Source organism: Heptranchias perlo, chromosome 27 (genome assembly GCF_035084215.1).
Source record: "Heptranchias perlo isolate sHepPer1 chromosome 27, sHepPer1.hap1, whole genome shotgun sequence".
Classification (NCBI taxonomy): domain Eukaryota; kingdom Metazoa; phylum Chordata; class Chondrichthyes; order Hexanchiformes; family Hexanchidae; genus Heptranchias; species Heptranchias perlo.
The window spans coordinates 34,493,999-34,507,816 of record NC_090351.1 but is presented as its reverse complement, the minus strand read 5'-3'; the positions used below and the strand labels follow the sequence as shown (position 1 = coordinate 34,507,816).

General features: G+C 45.6%; 1 protein-coding gene across 3 annotated transcripts in view; it reads right to left on the bottom strand.

The window, feature by feature from the left end:
* The window catches only part of LOC137344575 (transcription factor SOX-13-like), a 132,226-nt gene that overhangs the window by 34,380 nt on the left and 84,028 nt on the right, over positions 1-13,818 (bottom strand). For all 3 annotated transcript variants that reach the window (XM_068007629.1, XM_068007631.1, XM_068007630.1), the window contains exons 3-4: positions 7,350-7,452; positions 2,058-2,144 (exon numbers count right to left, since the gene is read on the bottom strand). In XM_068007629.1, the coding sequence (XP_067863730.1) occupies positions 2,058-2,144; positions 7,350-7,452 (190 nt within the window). The remainder of the gene's footprint in view (positions 1-2,057; positions 2,145-7,349; positions 7,453-13,818) is intronic.

Sequence of the window (13,818 nt, the reverse complement as noted above, 5' to 3'; positions counted from 1 at the left end):
GGCTGAGTGCACTGGATACAGCAAAGGCTATGGGCCCCGACAACATCCCAGCTGTATTGCTGAAGGCTTGTGATCCAGAACTAGCTGCGCCTCTAGCCAAGCTGTTCCAGTACAGCTACAACACTGGCATCTACCCGACAATGTGGAAAATTGCACAGGTATGTCCTCTCCACAAAAAGCAGGACAAATCCAATCCGGCCAATTACCGCCCCATCAGCCGACTCTCAATCATCAGCAAAGTGATGGAAGGTGTCGTCGACAGTGCTATCAAGCGGCACTTACTCACCAATAACCTGCTCACCGATGCTCAGTTTGGGTTCCGCCAGGACCACTCGGCTCCAGACCTCATTACAGCCTTGGTCCAAACATGGACAAAAGAGCTGAATTCCAGAGGTGAGGTGAGAGTGACTGCCCTTGACATCAAGGCAGTATTTGACCGAGTGTGGCACCAAGGAGCCCTAGTAAAATTGAAGTCAATGGGAATCAGGGGGAAAACTCTCCAGTGGCTGGAGTCATACCTAGCACAAAGGAAGATGGTAGTGGTTGTTGGAGGCCAATCATCTCAGCCCCAGGACATTGCTGCAGGAGTTCCTCAGGGCAGTGTCCTAGGCCCAACCATCTTCAGCTGCTTCATCAATGACCTTCCCTCCATCATTAGATCAGAAATGGGGATGTTCGCTGATGACTGCACAGTGTTCAGTTCCATTCGCAACCCCTCAAATAATGAAGCAGTCCGAGCCCGCATGCAGCAAGACCTGGACAACATCCAGGCTTGGGCTCATAAGTGGCAAGTAACATTCGCGCCAGATAAGTGCCAGGCAATGACCATCTCCAACAAGAGAAAGTCTAACCACCTCCCCTTGACATTCAACGGCATTACCATCGCCGCATCCCCCACCATCAACATCCTGGGGGTCACCATTGACCAGAAAGTTAACTGGACCAGCCATATAAATATTGTGGCTACGAGAGCAGGTCAGAGGCTGGGTATTCTGCAGCGAGTGACTCACCTCCTGACTCCCCAAAGCCTTTCCACCATCTACAAGGCACAAGTCAGGAGTGTGATGGAATACTCTCCACTTGCTTGGATGAGTGCAGCTCCAACAACACTCAAGAAGCTCGACAGCATCCAAGATAAAGCAGCCCGCTTGATTGGCACCCCATCCACCACCCTAAACATTCACTCCCTTCACCACCGGCGCACTGTGGCTGCAGTGTGTACCATCCACAGGATGCACTGCAGCAACTCGCCAAGGCTTCTTCGACAGCACCTCCCAAACCCGCGACCTCTACCACCTAGAAGGACAAGAGCAGCAGGCAAATGGGAACAACACCACCTGCACGTTCCCCTCCAAGTCACACACCATCCCGACTTGGAAATATATCGCCGTTCCCTCATCGTCACTGGGTCAAAATCCTGGAACTCCCTTCCTAACAGCACTGTGGGAGAACCGTCACCACACGGACTGCAGCAGTTCAAGGCGGCGGCTCACCACCACCTTCTCGAGGGCAATTAAGGATGGGCAATAAATGCTGGCCTCGCCAGCGACGCCCACATCCCGTGAACGAATAAAAAAAAAAGCTGGATATAAATTTGATGTAACAGACATTTTCCTTATTTGATGCCCAGCGAAACTCTGCATTTGTCACAAAGACTTGAGCCCGAATAAAAAATAACACCACCTTCTTTCCGACACTGCCTAACCTCCTGTGCAGTTCCAGTATTTTTTGTGCGTATTGTAGGAACGAGCAGTTACCCCTGTTTGACTGCCACGTGACAATCACAGCAGGTTTCCACGTACCCAGCTCCCTCTCTCCGGTCGGCAGCAGAGACATCATTCGTCAGAAACACGTCAAACCAATTTACAGCCAACTGTCTTTGCGCACCGACAAAGGGGATATTACGCAGAGAAGAGTTTTCAAACGCAAACAGCTGGAGGGACTGCACACAAGCAGAGTTCAAAAGTTCGATCACAGTGCACAGAAAATATTCGACAGCTAACAGAGGGAGCATACGGCAACCGCAAAAGTTACGATGCTCTTCACTGAAGTTGTACCTTTGATATCTTTGGAGTTCAACGAGCATTTTTCCAGCAGCTTGTCTTTCCAATCGCTGGACAGCAACTTCTCAATATTTGGCATGACTGCAGGAAGACAGAGGAACAGTTAGAAAGGATCCTCTCAGTACTGGGTCATAATTAATGCCGACAGAGGCTCCTGATATTCCCGACATCCCTTAAACAAACTGGGGGGGGGGGGGGGGCGGGGGGAGAACAGACAGAGGAAGAGGAAAAGCAGACGTTCCAAGTGTTTTGACTGCTGGACTTTATAAGGAAATTAGTTCATGGACCTCTAAGTAGGGGGTTTTGGGAGAGGGCCAGGGCTGGTTATAGGTTATGCTTTTAGGACCCTGGAACCTACAGGAGCCAACTCTCTGGGAGTTCTGCATAGGAGCTCCTTTGGCAGCAGACTTCCTGGCCTGCATTATGTTGTCAAGGACTATAACCAGGATGCATGCACATGGATTTGCCAGGGAATTGTTTGTTAGTTGGCCCTGTTCCAAGCAGAGGTCCCAATGGACCTGCTGTCCTGCATTTAATTTAATGGAGACAGTTCAAAGTTCATCCTTACCTTCCTCTGGTCATGATTTATTGTTTGGGCAACAAGTGGTTGTTATCACTTAGAAACCACCATCCTTAGGATTTATTATGCAAAACAGAAGTACAACAGCAGCAAATCACACATCATGCAGCAAGTGTTGAAGTTCCCAGGAATCCCTGCGGGATGTTGCACATCACTGACCTCCTGTCAAATACTTCATCAGAATCAGGAGGTTGACCTTTGGAATTTATGTTCGAATGCACGATGTCACCATTGGATGGCCTTGCCGTTGATTTTTGGTTGCACTGAATTCCGTGTATTCGGCAAAACAGAAACAATCTCCATTGCTGTGAAGACCTCACTATAATGGACAATTGTAAACAATTTTACAACACCAAGTTATAGTCCAGCAATTTTATTTTAAATTCACAAGCTTTCGGAGGCTTCCTCCTTCCTCAGGTGAATGTTGTGCAAATGAAATCCTCAAAATGAAATCGCATTTATAAATCACAGAACAATGCTTGGTGATTACAGACAGTCTTTTCAACTGCCCGTTGCCAAGGCAATCAGTGTGCAGACAGACAGGTGTTACCTACAAGGTCTCCGAATACACAAATCACCAAAAAAAAAGATAGAGAGGTAGAAACATAGAAAAGACAGCAACTGACCCGTTATATTAAAAACAGATAACATTTGTTCGCTGGTGAGGTAACGTGTAGCGTGACATGAACCCAAGATCCCGGTTGAGGCCGTCCTCATGGGTGCGGAACTTGGCTATCAATTTCTGCTCGACGATTTTGCGTTGTCGTGTGTCTCGAAGGCCGCCTTGGAGTACGCTAACCCGAAGGTCGGTGGCTGAATGTCCTTGACTGCTGAAGTGTTCCCCGACTGGGAGGGAACCCTCCTGTTTGGTGATTGTTGCGCGGTGTACGTTCATCCGTTGTCGCAGTGTCTGCATGGTGCGACAACGGATGAACAGACACCGCGCAACAATCACCAAACAGGAGGGTTCCCTCCCAGTCGGGGAACACTTCAGCAGTCAAGGACATTCAGCCACCGACCTTCGAGTAAGCGTACTCCAAGGCGGCCTTCGAGGCACACGACAACGCAAAATCGTTGAGCAGAAATTGATAGCCAAGTTCCGCACCCATGAGGACGGCCTCAACCGGGATCTTGGGTTCATGTCACGCTACACGTTACCTCACCAGCGAACAAATGTTATCTGTTTTTAATATAACGGGTCAGTTGCTGTCTTTTCTATGTTTCTACCTCTCTATCTCTTTTTTTTTGGTGATTTGTATATTCGGAGACCTTGTAGGTAACACCTGTCTGTCTGCACACTGATTGCCTTGGCAACGGGCAGTTGAAAAAACTGTCTGTACTCACCAAGCATTGTTCTGTGAATTATAAATGCGATTTCATTTCGAGGATTTCATTTCACATCGTTCACCTGACGAAGGGGGAAGCCTCCGAAAGCTTGTGAATTTAAAATAAAATTGTTGGACTATAACTTGGTGTTGTAAAATTGTTTACAATTGTCAACCCCAGTCCATCACCGGCATCTCCATATAATGGACAAGGATTCGAACCCACTGTCTTGCTGCAACTTGGGCCTTCCCCCGACGTCCTGCCAAACATGCCCCCAACCTCCTGCCACGTGGTGCCTCTCACCACCCGCCCCCCACCCCCACCCCAACTTCCGGCCACGTAGCCCCTCTCACCCTCCCCACCAATCTCCAGTCACGCGGCCCCTCCCCCCCCCAAACCTACAGCCACGTCTGTTCTCCCCTCCTACCCCCAATCGCCAGGCATGTGGGTTTCCCCCAAATCACCAGGCACGTGGGTCCCCCCCCTCCAAATCTCCGGGCACTGTCAGCCGCCTAGTTTACTGAGCACTGCGGGATAATCTCCAGTTTCAAAGCCCTCATTTTTTTTTTGTTACATTCGCAATCACGTGGACAGATCGATTTAGAAGTTCAAAGGGATTGAATTACAGGTGAAGTTGAAAGGAAGCCAGGCAGGAGACAACTGGAAAGGCAAAGGAAAGGCCAGAAGAGCATGTATCTACCCACGGTGGAGAGACACAGACAGATGAGAACTCGGAGGCGTGGGCACAAAACTAAAGCGAACAGCAGCCCGTCAAACATAAGCAAACAAGAAGTGATGCCTTGGAGTTAGCACTTGACTTGAAATAATTGCCTCAAAGAGGAGGTGCCACAACTGCCAGCTTTCACATCCTTTTGCGATGCTGGCATGAACAGCGGCACAGAATGACCAGATATTGGGTGGGGGGGGGGGGGGGGGGGAGAAAGAGAGGAGTTGAAAGAGAGAGAGAGAGAGAGAGAGAGAGAGAGAAAGAAAGAAAGAAAAAGAGAGAGAGAGAGAGAGAACGAGAGAGAGAACGAGAGAGAGAACGAGAGAGAGAACGAGAGAGAGAACGAGAGAGAGAACGAGAGAGAGAACGAGAGAGAGAGAGAAAGAGAGAGAGAAAGAGAGAAAGAGAGAAAGAGAGAAAGAAAGAGAGAAAGAAAGAAAGAAAGAAAGAAAGAAAGAAAGAAAGGTCAGTTCAGTCAGTTTTGAACTAGTAGTTCAAGCACAGCTTGCCAGATTTACCAATCACATCAGCTTAGAAATAACTGCTTGCGATATTAGCATATGAACGCTTAATGCCTTCATAGGACATTCACTTACCCGTTATTTTAATGATGATGTTAAATATTCAGCTGCTATTATTGCAATAGTAATTTCTTTAGGAATCATGTGATCTATCCCCTCCATTCTCTAACACAAATGGATCGAATCTGCGCAGTGCGGTACAGTGTGAGGATGTGTTAATTCCGCCATCTGGTATTTAAACAAGGGTATTAACCCACTTAAAGATTTATACCAGTGCCACTGTTCTCATTGCAATCAGAATAATCTGTACAAATAGTTGTAGAAGTTTAAAGTGATCGAAATACAGGTTAAATAGAAAGGGAGTGATACGGGAGACAATCACTGTTACACTGCACGATTTCACCTCAAAGGAGTGGCTGTGTGGGTTTCTCTCTCTCTCTCTTTTCCCTCCCTTCCCCTCCAAAGTTAGCTAATACTTGGGCCACCTCCATCATCTTCCACCCCTTCTCCAAATTAGTGGTCAGTCTGGTCTTCCTCGACTGCTCATTCAGCAGCGGCATGGTTAGTCTGTCTCTCTCCCCCCTACTCGCAGCAGATACCTGTGACATGGAGTGAAGTACAAACAAAAACTAAAATCCAGGAAAAGAAAAAGGTTGAGAACAAAGAACAATGAAGTTGGGTTTTTTTTTGGGGGGGGGGGGGCGGAGAAAAGAAAATCAGAGATCGGAAAAAGTCCGAGAAGGAAACACGAGTGGAACACCGACCAAACCTTTGTGGAATGCAAGGGAACCTCTGCACCCAAAGAGACTCCCACTTTTCTTTCTTTCAAGAAACTCGAGAAATTCAGCAATGGTTTTGTTTCGTATGTTTGCTGCCCCTCCCCCTAATATATTTTCAAACCCAAGGAGTTTATAGGCCCGACACGTTGCAGAGAGTTTGGACGGGGCTCCATTCTGCTGCACGAACTTTCCCTTCAGCTGAGTTTGACCGAAATGCGGGATAGTCACATGACCAGTTGTTTTATGTACACGATATAGAATATTATTTTAATATCTTCACAGGGAGAAGTTATCTTCATTTGCAAAAACAAAACAAATATAACCAAGTAACGTTGTCCATAGAATTACACAGAGCCGACAGCACAGAAACAGGCCATTCGGCCCAATTGATCTATGCCGGTATTTATGCTCCACACAAGCCTCCTCCCACCCTGCTCCATCTAACCCTATCAGCCAACCCTTCTATGCCTGTCTCCCTCATGCGCTTTCTAGCTTCCCCTTAAATGCATCTATGCTATTCGCCTTAACTACTCCTTGTGGTAGCGAGTTCCACATTCTCACCACTCTTTTGGGTAAAGACGTTTCTCCTGAATTATCTATTGGATTTATTAGTGACTATCTTAGATTTATGGCCCCTATTTTTGGTCTCCCCCACAAGTGGAAACATCTTCTCTACATTTATCCTATGAAACCCCTTCGGAATCTTAAAAGATCTCTATTGGGTCACCCCTCAGCCTTCTCAGTCCAAGAATGCAAACACTCATCAGCCCATCAGAACCAATCTAGAGAAAAGGAGCAGATAAATCGACGAGACTCACTCGAAGCGGTCGGTTTCTCGGGATCAGTGAGTGGGCTGCCCCATTGCGAGTGACAATAACTCGAGCATCTCAAAAAGGCCAAAGCGGCCCCCTAAAACGGCTCAAAAGGAACATGTGCCTGTCGATTCACATCTGTCTGCTGATTCATCACTCCCAGTTTGTTCACAATTAAGTGGCACAGCGCACCACCAGGCTGGTCGCACCAGTGATTCCTCAAACAAAGCATTCCCAGGGAGTTATCAGGAAGGGAGGGATAACCAGCTACAAATCACCGAGGGCTGCCTCCTAACGCCCAGTTACAGTGCAGCATTGGCAGAGGTCTTGATGCCAGATGCAAGCTCTGCTCCCTTGACCAAGCAATAGCGCACATAAGACTTGAGGAGGAGGGAGAAAGGGAAAGAAAGATGAGCCTTTCTACAATTCCAAACAACAACTGAAGCCCAATGGAGAATTACTTTAATTACTGATGCGAATTCTCGATTAGCTTCCAAGCTTTTACACCCCTTTCTGGGTCTCTGTCAGAGTCCGTACTCACCCTCAGTTAAATTCTTACTGAAATCCATTCTTTCTAGGTTGCTCAATGCAATTGTGAATTTACTGTGGTCCTGCTGCCCCTCGTCCCTTGGTGAAGATGAAGCCTGGGTTACAAATAGAAGAGCTCAGTTAGTTTGCAATTGTCAAGACACAGTACCCTAAACAGCACAAATGCAACACTAGATCCCAGTCACAAACATGCACAGCAGCAACCAGCTTAATAGATCACTGTTGGGGTGGGAATATTTTCAATATGAACTACTCTTCCTCCCTAAAAAACAAGTACCCCTACTTTGTAATCTAAATGGCATTTGCCCATGCAAAGGACACTCAACCCAAAATAGTACTGGTGTTGATTCATGTGACTTCCAACAGTAGAGTTTCATGCCAGAGCTCATACTAGACAGTTAGACACTTCCCCAAATATGAAGACCCAAAAATGGCATCTTCCTCCAGGAAATAGGAATACCACAAGAACCAGGAATATTTCAGTCAAGGTCGGTGCAGATATCTATCAGGGGAGGAGAGGGGGGAGTGGGGTGAGGGAGAAGGGCCTATTGAAGGTATCCCTTTCTCCATTTATTTTGTCCTTTAAGGGCAAAATGCACTCTATTCTCTCAGACGCCTCACATATTCGTCCATCCAAAATCTAGTTTGCTTGGTTACAGAGCCGTGACGGGTTTCCAAACTTAAACTTCCATGATGCACAACATTCATTTGTAAGATTTACGGCTCGTGTTATTCAGTGACAGATGGAAAAATAGTGTCAAAGAAAGTTGTTAATTCAGAGTCTAAGGAGGCTTCTTGAAACTTTACGGCAGTTCAGAACCTCTCATTGAAGTACTCAGGATTCTCCAGCTCCAACCACCCTCAGACCAAAATAATACTGCAGAAAATGAGTTATATTATTTTGTACAACTCTACAGGAATGTATGTTAGTCATTAAATCAGTCTCTTCCCCCAGTGGCTTGTACACTCTTTGTACTTCAAACAGACTAATTAAAAGGGAAGGAAAGTAGTAATCCAACATATATTTAAGGACTATATAGGTGTATGCCTGTAGTACGTGTTTCTCCCGAGCCAGGTGGCTCAAAGTTACAGAATAGAACCACAACAGGACTTGGGGACATTGGACCCCTTCAGTGTCCTCAAAGAGTGACAGAGACAAGGAGACACAAAATGGCAGGGCTCTGTTGGGATAAGAAATTTGTCATTTAAATATTTATTTTAGAAAACACCCACGGGGGAGCACCGAAAACAGCCAGGACTCCCTTCAGGCATATCCTCTCTCCATCCGTGAACTTTCCTTTCTCTTTTAAGTGAATGCCCGATGTATTCTGGAAATTTCCAATTTACCAGGCAACACTGGCTGTTGTCTAATGTAAGGACCAGTCACACCTACAGATATAAAACACAAGAGAGACAACACCTTGCTTACTTAATTGTTGGGGATGGTCTTCTATTATTAGTGCTGCATCCAGACCATGGCCTGTAAGCTGAGGCCCATTTTAAACCGAGGGCTAAATAGACTGAGGTGGAATGAATAGAAGGAAATTTCATTTAAAAAAAATAGAAAAAAAAAAGTTAAAAACACCATGAAGATGGTAGAAAAATGTTCAACTGATATCATAACTCAGACCCCTCAAAAGAAACAGGGTGTTATCCTTGTTCAGTGACTGCACCAATTGAAATTAAAGTTACTTATAAAATACTCACCATGGCAACAGGAAAAAAGAACAGCCAAGTCTTTCTTAAAATTAATTTTAAAAATCACAAAATGAAAAAAATACTGGGAAAAAAATATACTTTAAATTGAAAACTATTTCAATTTCTCTTTAAACATACCGAGAAACAGAAAAAAGGCCCGGATATTAATCTGCAGTGCCCTGGAGCAACGAGATAAAACTTTATCTTGCAATTTAACAGTCAGACTGTTTCACGTGGCAGCTGGGTTGTAGAAATTAACATGCCGAGTATTGTCTCATACTCTATGAAGGATGTCAAGGCCTTGGAGAGGGTGCAGAGACTGGAGAAGCTGGGGTTGCTCTCCTTAGAGCAGAGAAGGTTAAGGGGAGATTTAATAGAGGTGTTCAAAATCATGAAGTGGTTTTGATAGAGTTAATAGGGAGAAACTGTTTCCAGTGGCAGAAGGGTCAATAATCAGAGGACACAGATTTACGATAATTGGCAAAGTGTTGGATGGGGGGTGGGGGAGTGGGGAAGGTGAGAAAACATTTTTTTAAACTTAGCGAGTTATGATGATCTGGAACGCACTGCCTGAAAGGGCGGTGGAAGCAGATTCAATAGTAACTTTCAAAAGGGAATTGGATAAATACTTGATGGGGAAACATTTGCAGGACTGTAGGGAAAGAGCAGGGGGCAGTGGGACTAATTGGATAGCTCTTTCAAAAGAGCTGGCCCAGGCACGATGGGCCGAGTTGCCTCCTTCTATGATTCTATCCAATTTTCTATGATACTCTGTTTTTTGAAAGAGGGGGCAGATTGTGGAGGGAATGAAATGGCCTTGTGGAACCAATGTTCTAAATGCGCAGTAATTTGGCGTGTGAACATTGATGGGGTGGCAGCACAGTTTTTCTTAAACCCCTGAGGCGATACATGCACAGATCCCACATTAACTTCTTTTGAGCTCATTAAGTACCAACTGCAAGGCAAACATGCAAATTTGCTCATGATTGGCTTTCCAGCTCAAAGCACATAAATGATACCTCCTATAACTGTTGTGTTGAGGCAGTGGAAAGAATTATAAAGCAGGAAAGGAGATATTGTAAAGGGGTGACTCAGCCGGTTCAGTCCACGCAGCAGTATGGATGGAACAGCAAGTCTTACTTATGATGGAGATGGAGGTCCAAGTCCATAAGTGAAGGGCCACCAGGGTCCACTATTACTTCAGGTAGCATGCCTACTGCTTTGATATGGTTACCCGTACCTCACCCAGAAATTGACTGAACTGTCCCAACTTCTTGAACACAAGTGACGGACGAGCAACCGTCAGTAATGGCGACAGGAATGAGGACACTCAGACGTTATGTCACAGGCCCTTACGCAACAGCAGGAGGCCTGTCGAGGATCAATCAGTTTGACGTCCATTGCTGCATCACCCACGTCTCACATGCCTAGTTTCAACATACTATTGAAATGCATTAAAATCAGTACTCCATACAGCAACGAGAGGCAGACAAGTTTTCTGACTATGCTGTGGTATTCACTGGGTACAAACGCCCTCAACTGCATCCAAGTGGTCATTCAAGGAGCTGTGCAACATCCTAAAGCATTCATCAACAGAAAGGATTTCATTTGATGGGCATCCAAATGGTCTGCCAGCAGGTCATTATGCACATGAATGTATGGTTTCCAGGGAATACCTATGATGTACAAATCTTGAGAATTATGGGTTCCAGGGTGAGAACAAGGTGAACATTTGGCAACTCAAGAGATATGGGTTACCTGCTCAAAGCACAGTTCACGGCATAGCTACTCAGTCGCCATACCATCCAGCAAAGAGCAAAGCACAATCAAGTGTGGATTAATAAAGGAAAGCCAGCACGGCTTTGTTAAAGGCAAATCGTGTTTAACTAACTTGATTGAGTTTTTTTGATGAGGTAACAGAAAGGGTGGTTGAGGGCAATGCAGTTGATGTTGTGTATATGGACTTTCAAAAGGTATTTGCTAAAGTGACACATAATAGGCTTGTCAGCAAAACTGAAGCCCATGAAATAAAAGGGGCAGTGGCAGCATGGATATGAAATTGGTTAAGTGATAGGAAACAGAGTAGTGGTGAACGGTTGTTTTTCAGACTGGAGGAAGGTGTACAGTGGTGTTCCCCAGGGGTTGGTACAAGGACCACTGCTTTTTTTGATATATATTAATGACTTGGACTTGGGTATACAGGGCACAATTTCAAAATTTCCAAATGACACAAAACTTGGAAGGGTAGTGAACAGTGAGGAGGATAGTGATAGACTTCAAGAGGACATAGACAGGCTGGTGGAATGGGCAGATACATGGCAGATGAAATTTAATGCAGAGAAGTGCGAAGTGATATATTTTGCAGGAAGAACGAGGAGAGGCAATATAAACTAAATGGTACAATTCTAAGGTGGGGGGGGGGTACAGGAACAGAGAGGCCTGGGGGTATATGTGCACAAATGTTTGAAGGTAGCAGGACAGGTTGAGAAAGCGGTTAAAAAAGCATACAGGATCCTAGGCTTTATAAATAGAGGCATAGAGTACAAAAGTAAGGAAGTTATGTTGAACCTTTATAAAACACTGGTTCAGCCACAACTGGAGTATTGTGTCCAATTCTGGGCACCGCACTTTAGGAAGGATGTGAAGGCCTTAGAGAGGGTGCAGAAGATTTACTAGAATGGTTCCAGAGATGAGGGACTTCAGTTACGTGGATAGACTGGAGAAGCTGGGGTGTTCTCCTGAGAGCACAGAACGTTAAGAGAAGATGATAGAAGTGTTCAAACTCATGAAGGGTTTAGATAAAGTAAATAAATAAAGAGAAACTGTTCCCAGAGGCGGAAGGGTCGAGAACCAGAGGACACAGATTTAAGGCGATTGGCAAAAGAATCAAAGGCGACGTGAGGATGAACTTTTTTTAGGCAGTGACTAGTTATGATCTGGAATGTGCGGCCTGAAAGGTTGGTGGATGCAGATTCAATCGTGGCTTTCAAAAAGGAATTGGATAAATATTTGAAGGGAAAAAATTTGCAGGGCTACGGGGAAAGAGCGGGGGGATGGGACTAGCTGGACTACACTTACAAAGACCCGGCACAGGCTTGATGGACTGAATGGAACCCTTCTGTGCTGTAATGATTCTATGATTCTAGGTAGGAACCTCAAGCAGACATCTGGCATGACAAAACAATAGCTCCACTGCAGTGGAAAGAGACGACAGAACGATGGTGGTGTTCTACATGCTACGCAACATAAGACAGCGAAAGAGGCATGCATACGTTTGAAGAAGAGGAGCAGTAACAAGCCATGGAATGGGGATATAAGAAGTGTGCCCAAACAGTTCTCCTTCATGGTCTGGATTTCCTAAGCTTTTAAAGATCTACATGGGAGGTTGTTTTGCAGCAAAAAAAAAAGGAAAACGGTTGCAGTAAGGGATGGCTCTGGCGTATACTGACCGGTCCCTCAACACCCTGGTGGGACGAGTCAGCCTCGTGGTGGGCAGGCAACTTGGTCAAAATCCCTCACAGAAGGACCTGAATTAAACAGGTGGTAAGTAAGCCTGGTATGTGACATGAGACTTGGATATCTGGATCAAGGTGGCTGCCACATCACAAACACACTGAAGGCTGGTACCAGGTATATAGCTGATGAGGAAACACTGAGGTAGTTTACTGTAGGCTGGTTCAGAGCTCATTCTAATTGAGTTTCAGAGTGGCAAGCAGTTGCTGCTAAAGCTTCAGACCTCCAACTGGTGGGGCTGCCATTCAATGAGGTATTGTGCATGTCAATGAACTCACTTTGTGTCATTTTATGGTGAATTGTGCTGTCCACCATGCCACTCGTGACAATATCCCAGTACCTGCTGGAAGTCAAGTTTTCACATCGGACACTGCACTGTTTTAGTACATTGAGTTGCACTTCTACGAGGTCTGGAATTGTTCATTCGTGGATTCTCTCTCCATAACACTGAAGCTGGCGTTACTGCGTAATTTAGCGTGGACGTCCAATATCTCCAACTGTGCTTGTTTGCCTCAGTGCCTGAGGTCTACCTTACAGATGTCACTAATACTGAATGCTGTTTAATAGCAGCGCTCAAATGAACAGTAGTATCCACAACACAGTTTGCGCCCATGAAGTACTCTTCATTTGACAGCTGGCCCCATCAATGTGAACCAAACTCGATAGAGCCCATGGGACTGTTATACTTCTGTTCTACGGCAGCCAGCCCTTCTTCAGCCTCCATCTCCGCCACTTCCATACAAGAAAGACGATTCACCCTATATTTCTCCCGCCAAAATCTATAACGCTCTCCAGGGTGCCCATCTCTGGGCTGCTGCCTCCTCCAAGTGCTGTGCTACAGCTTACTCGTAAAGAAGCCCCATTTGCTGCTCCTGGTACTGTGCCACATCTGTAACATGAAGGTTAAGTCGATGTGTATAGTAAGGTGTGTTCTTCCTGCGCAGATTGTATCTGCCACATTTTGTGATGCCACAGTTCCTATTTTATACCCGCTATAACGTAAGGCACAAAGACAGCTTGCATGAATTATACAAACCAGTAGTATATTCATCTCCTCCAGCTCGTAGGAGACCCATGCTGAGTTCAGCGCCCCAACTGTTAACCACCATCTTCAAAGGGCGAGAGAGGCTGATCTGCTGTTGAAGGCAGCTTTTTGCGATAAGAAGATGAACAAACAATTGAATGAGCTGATATTTTAGGCTCTGTATTTTAAGTAGTTGCCGTTTTATTGCCTTGTGCAAAAGTTACCT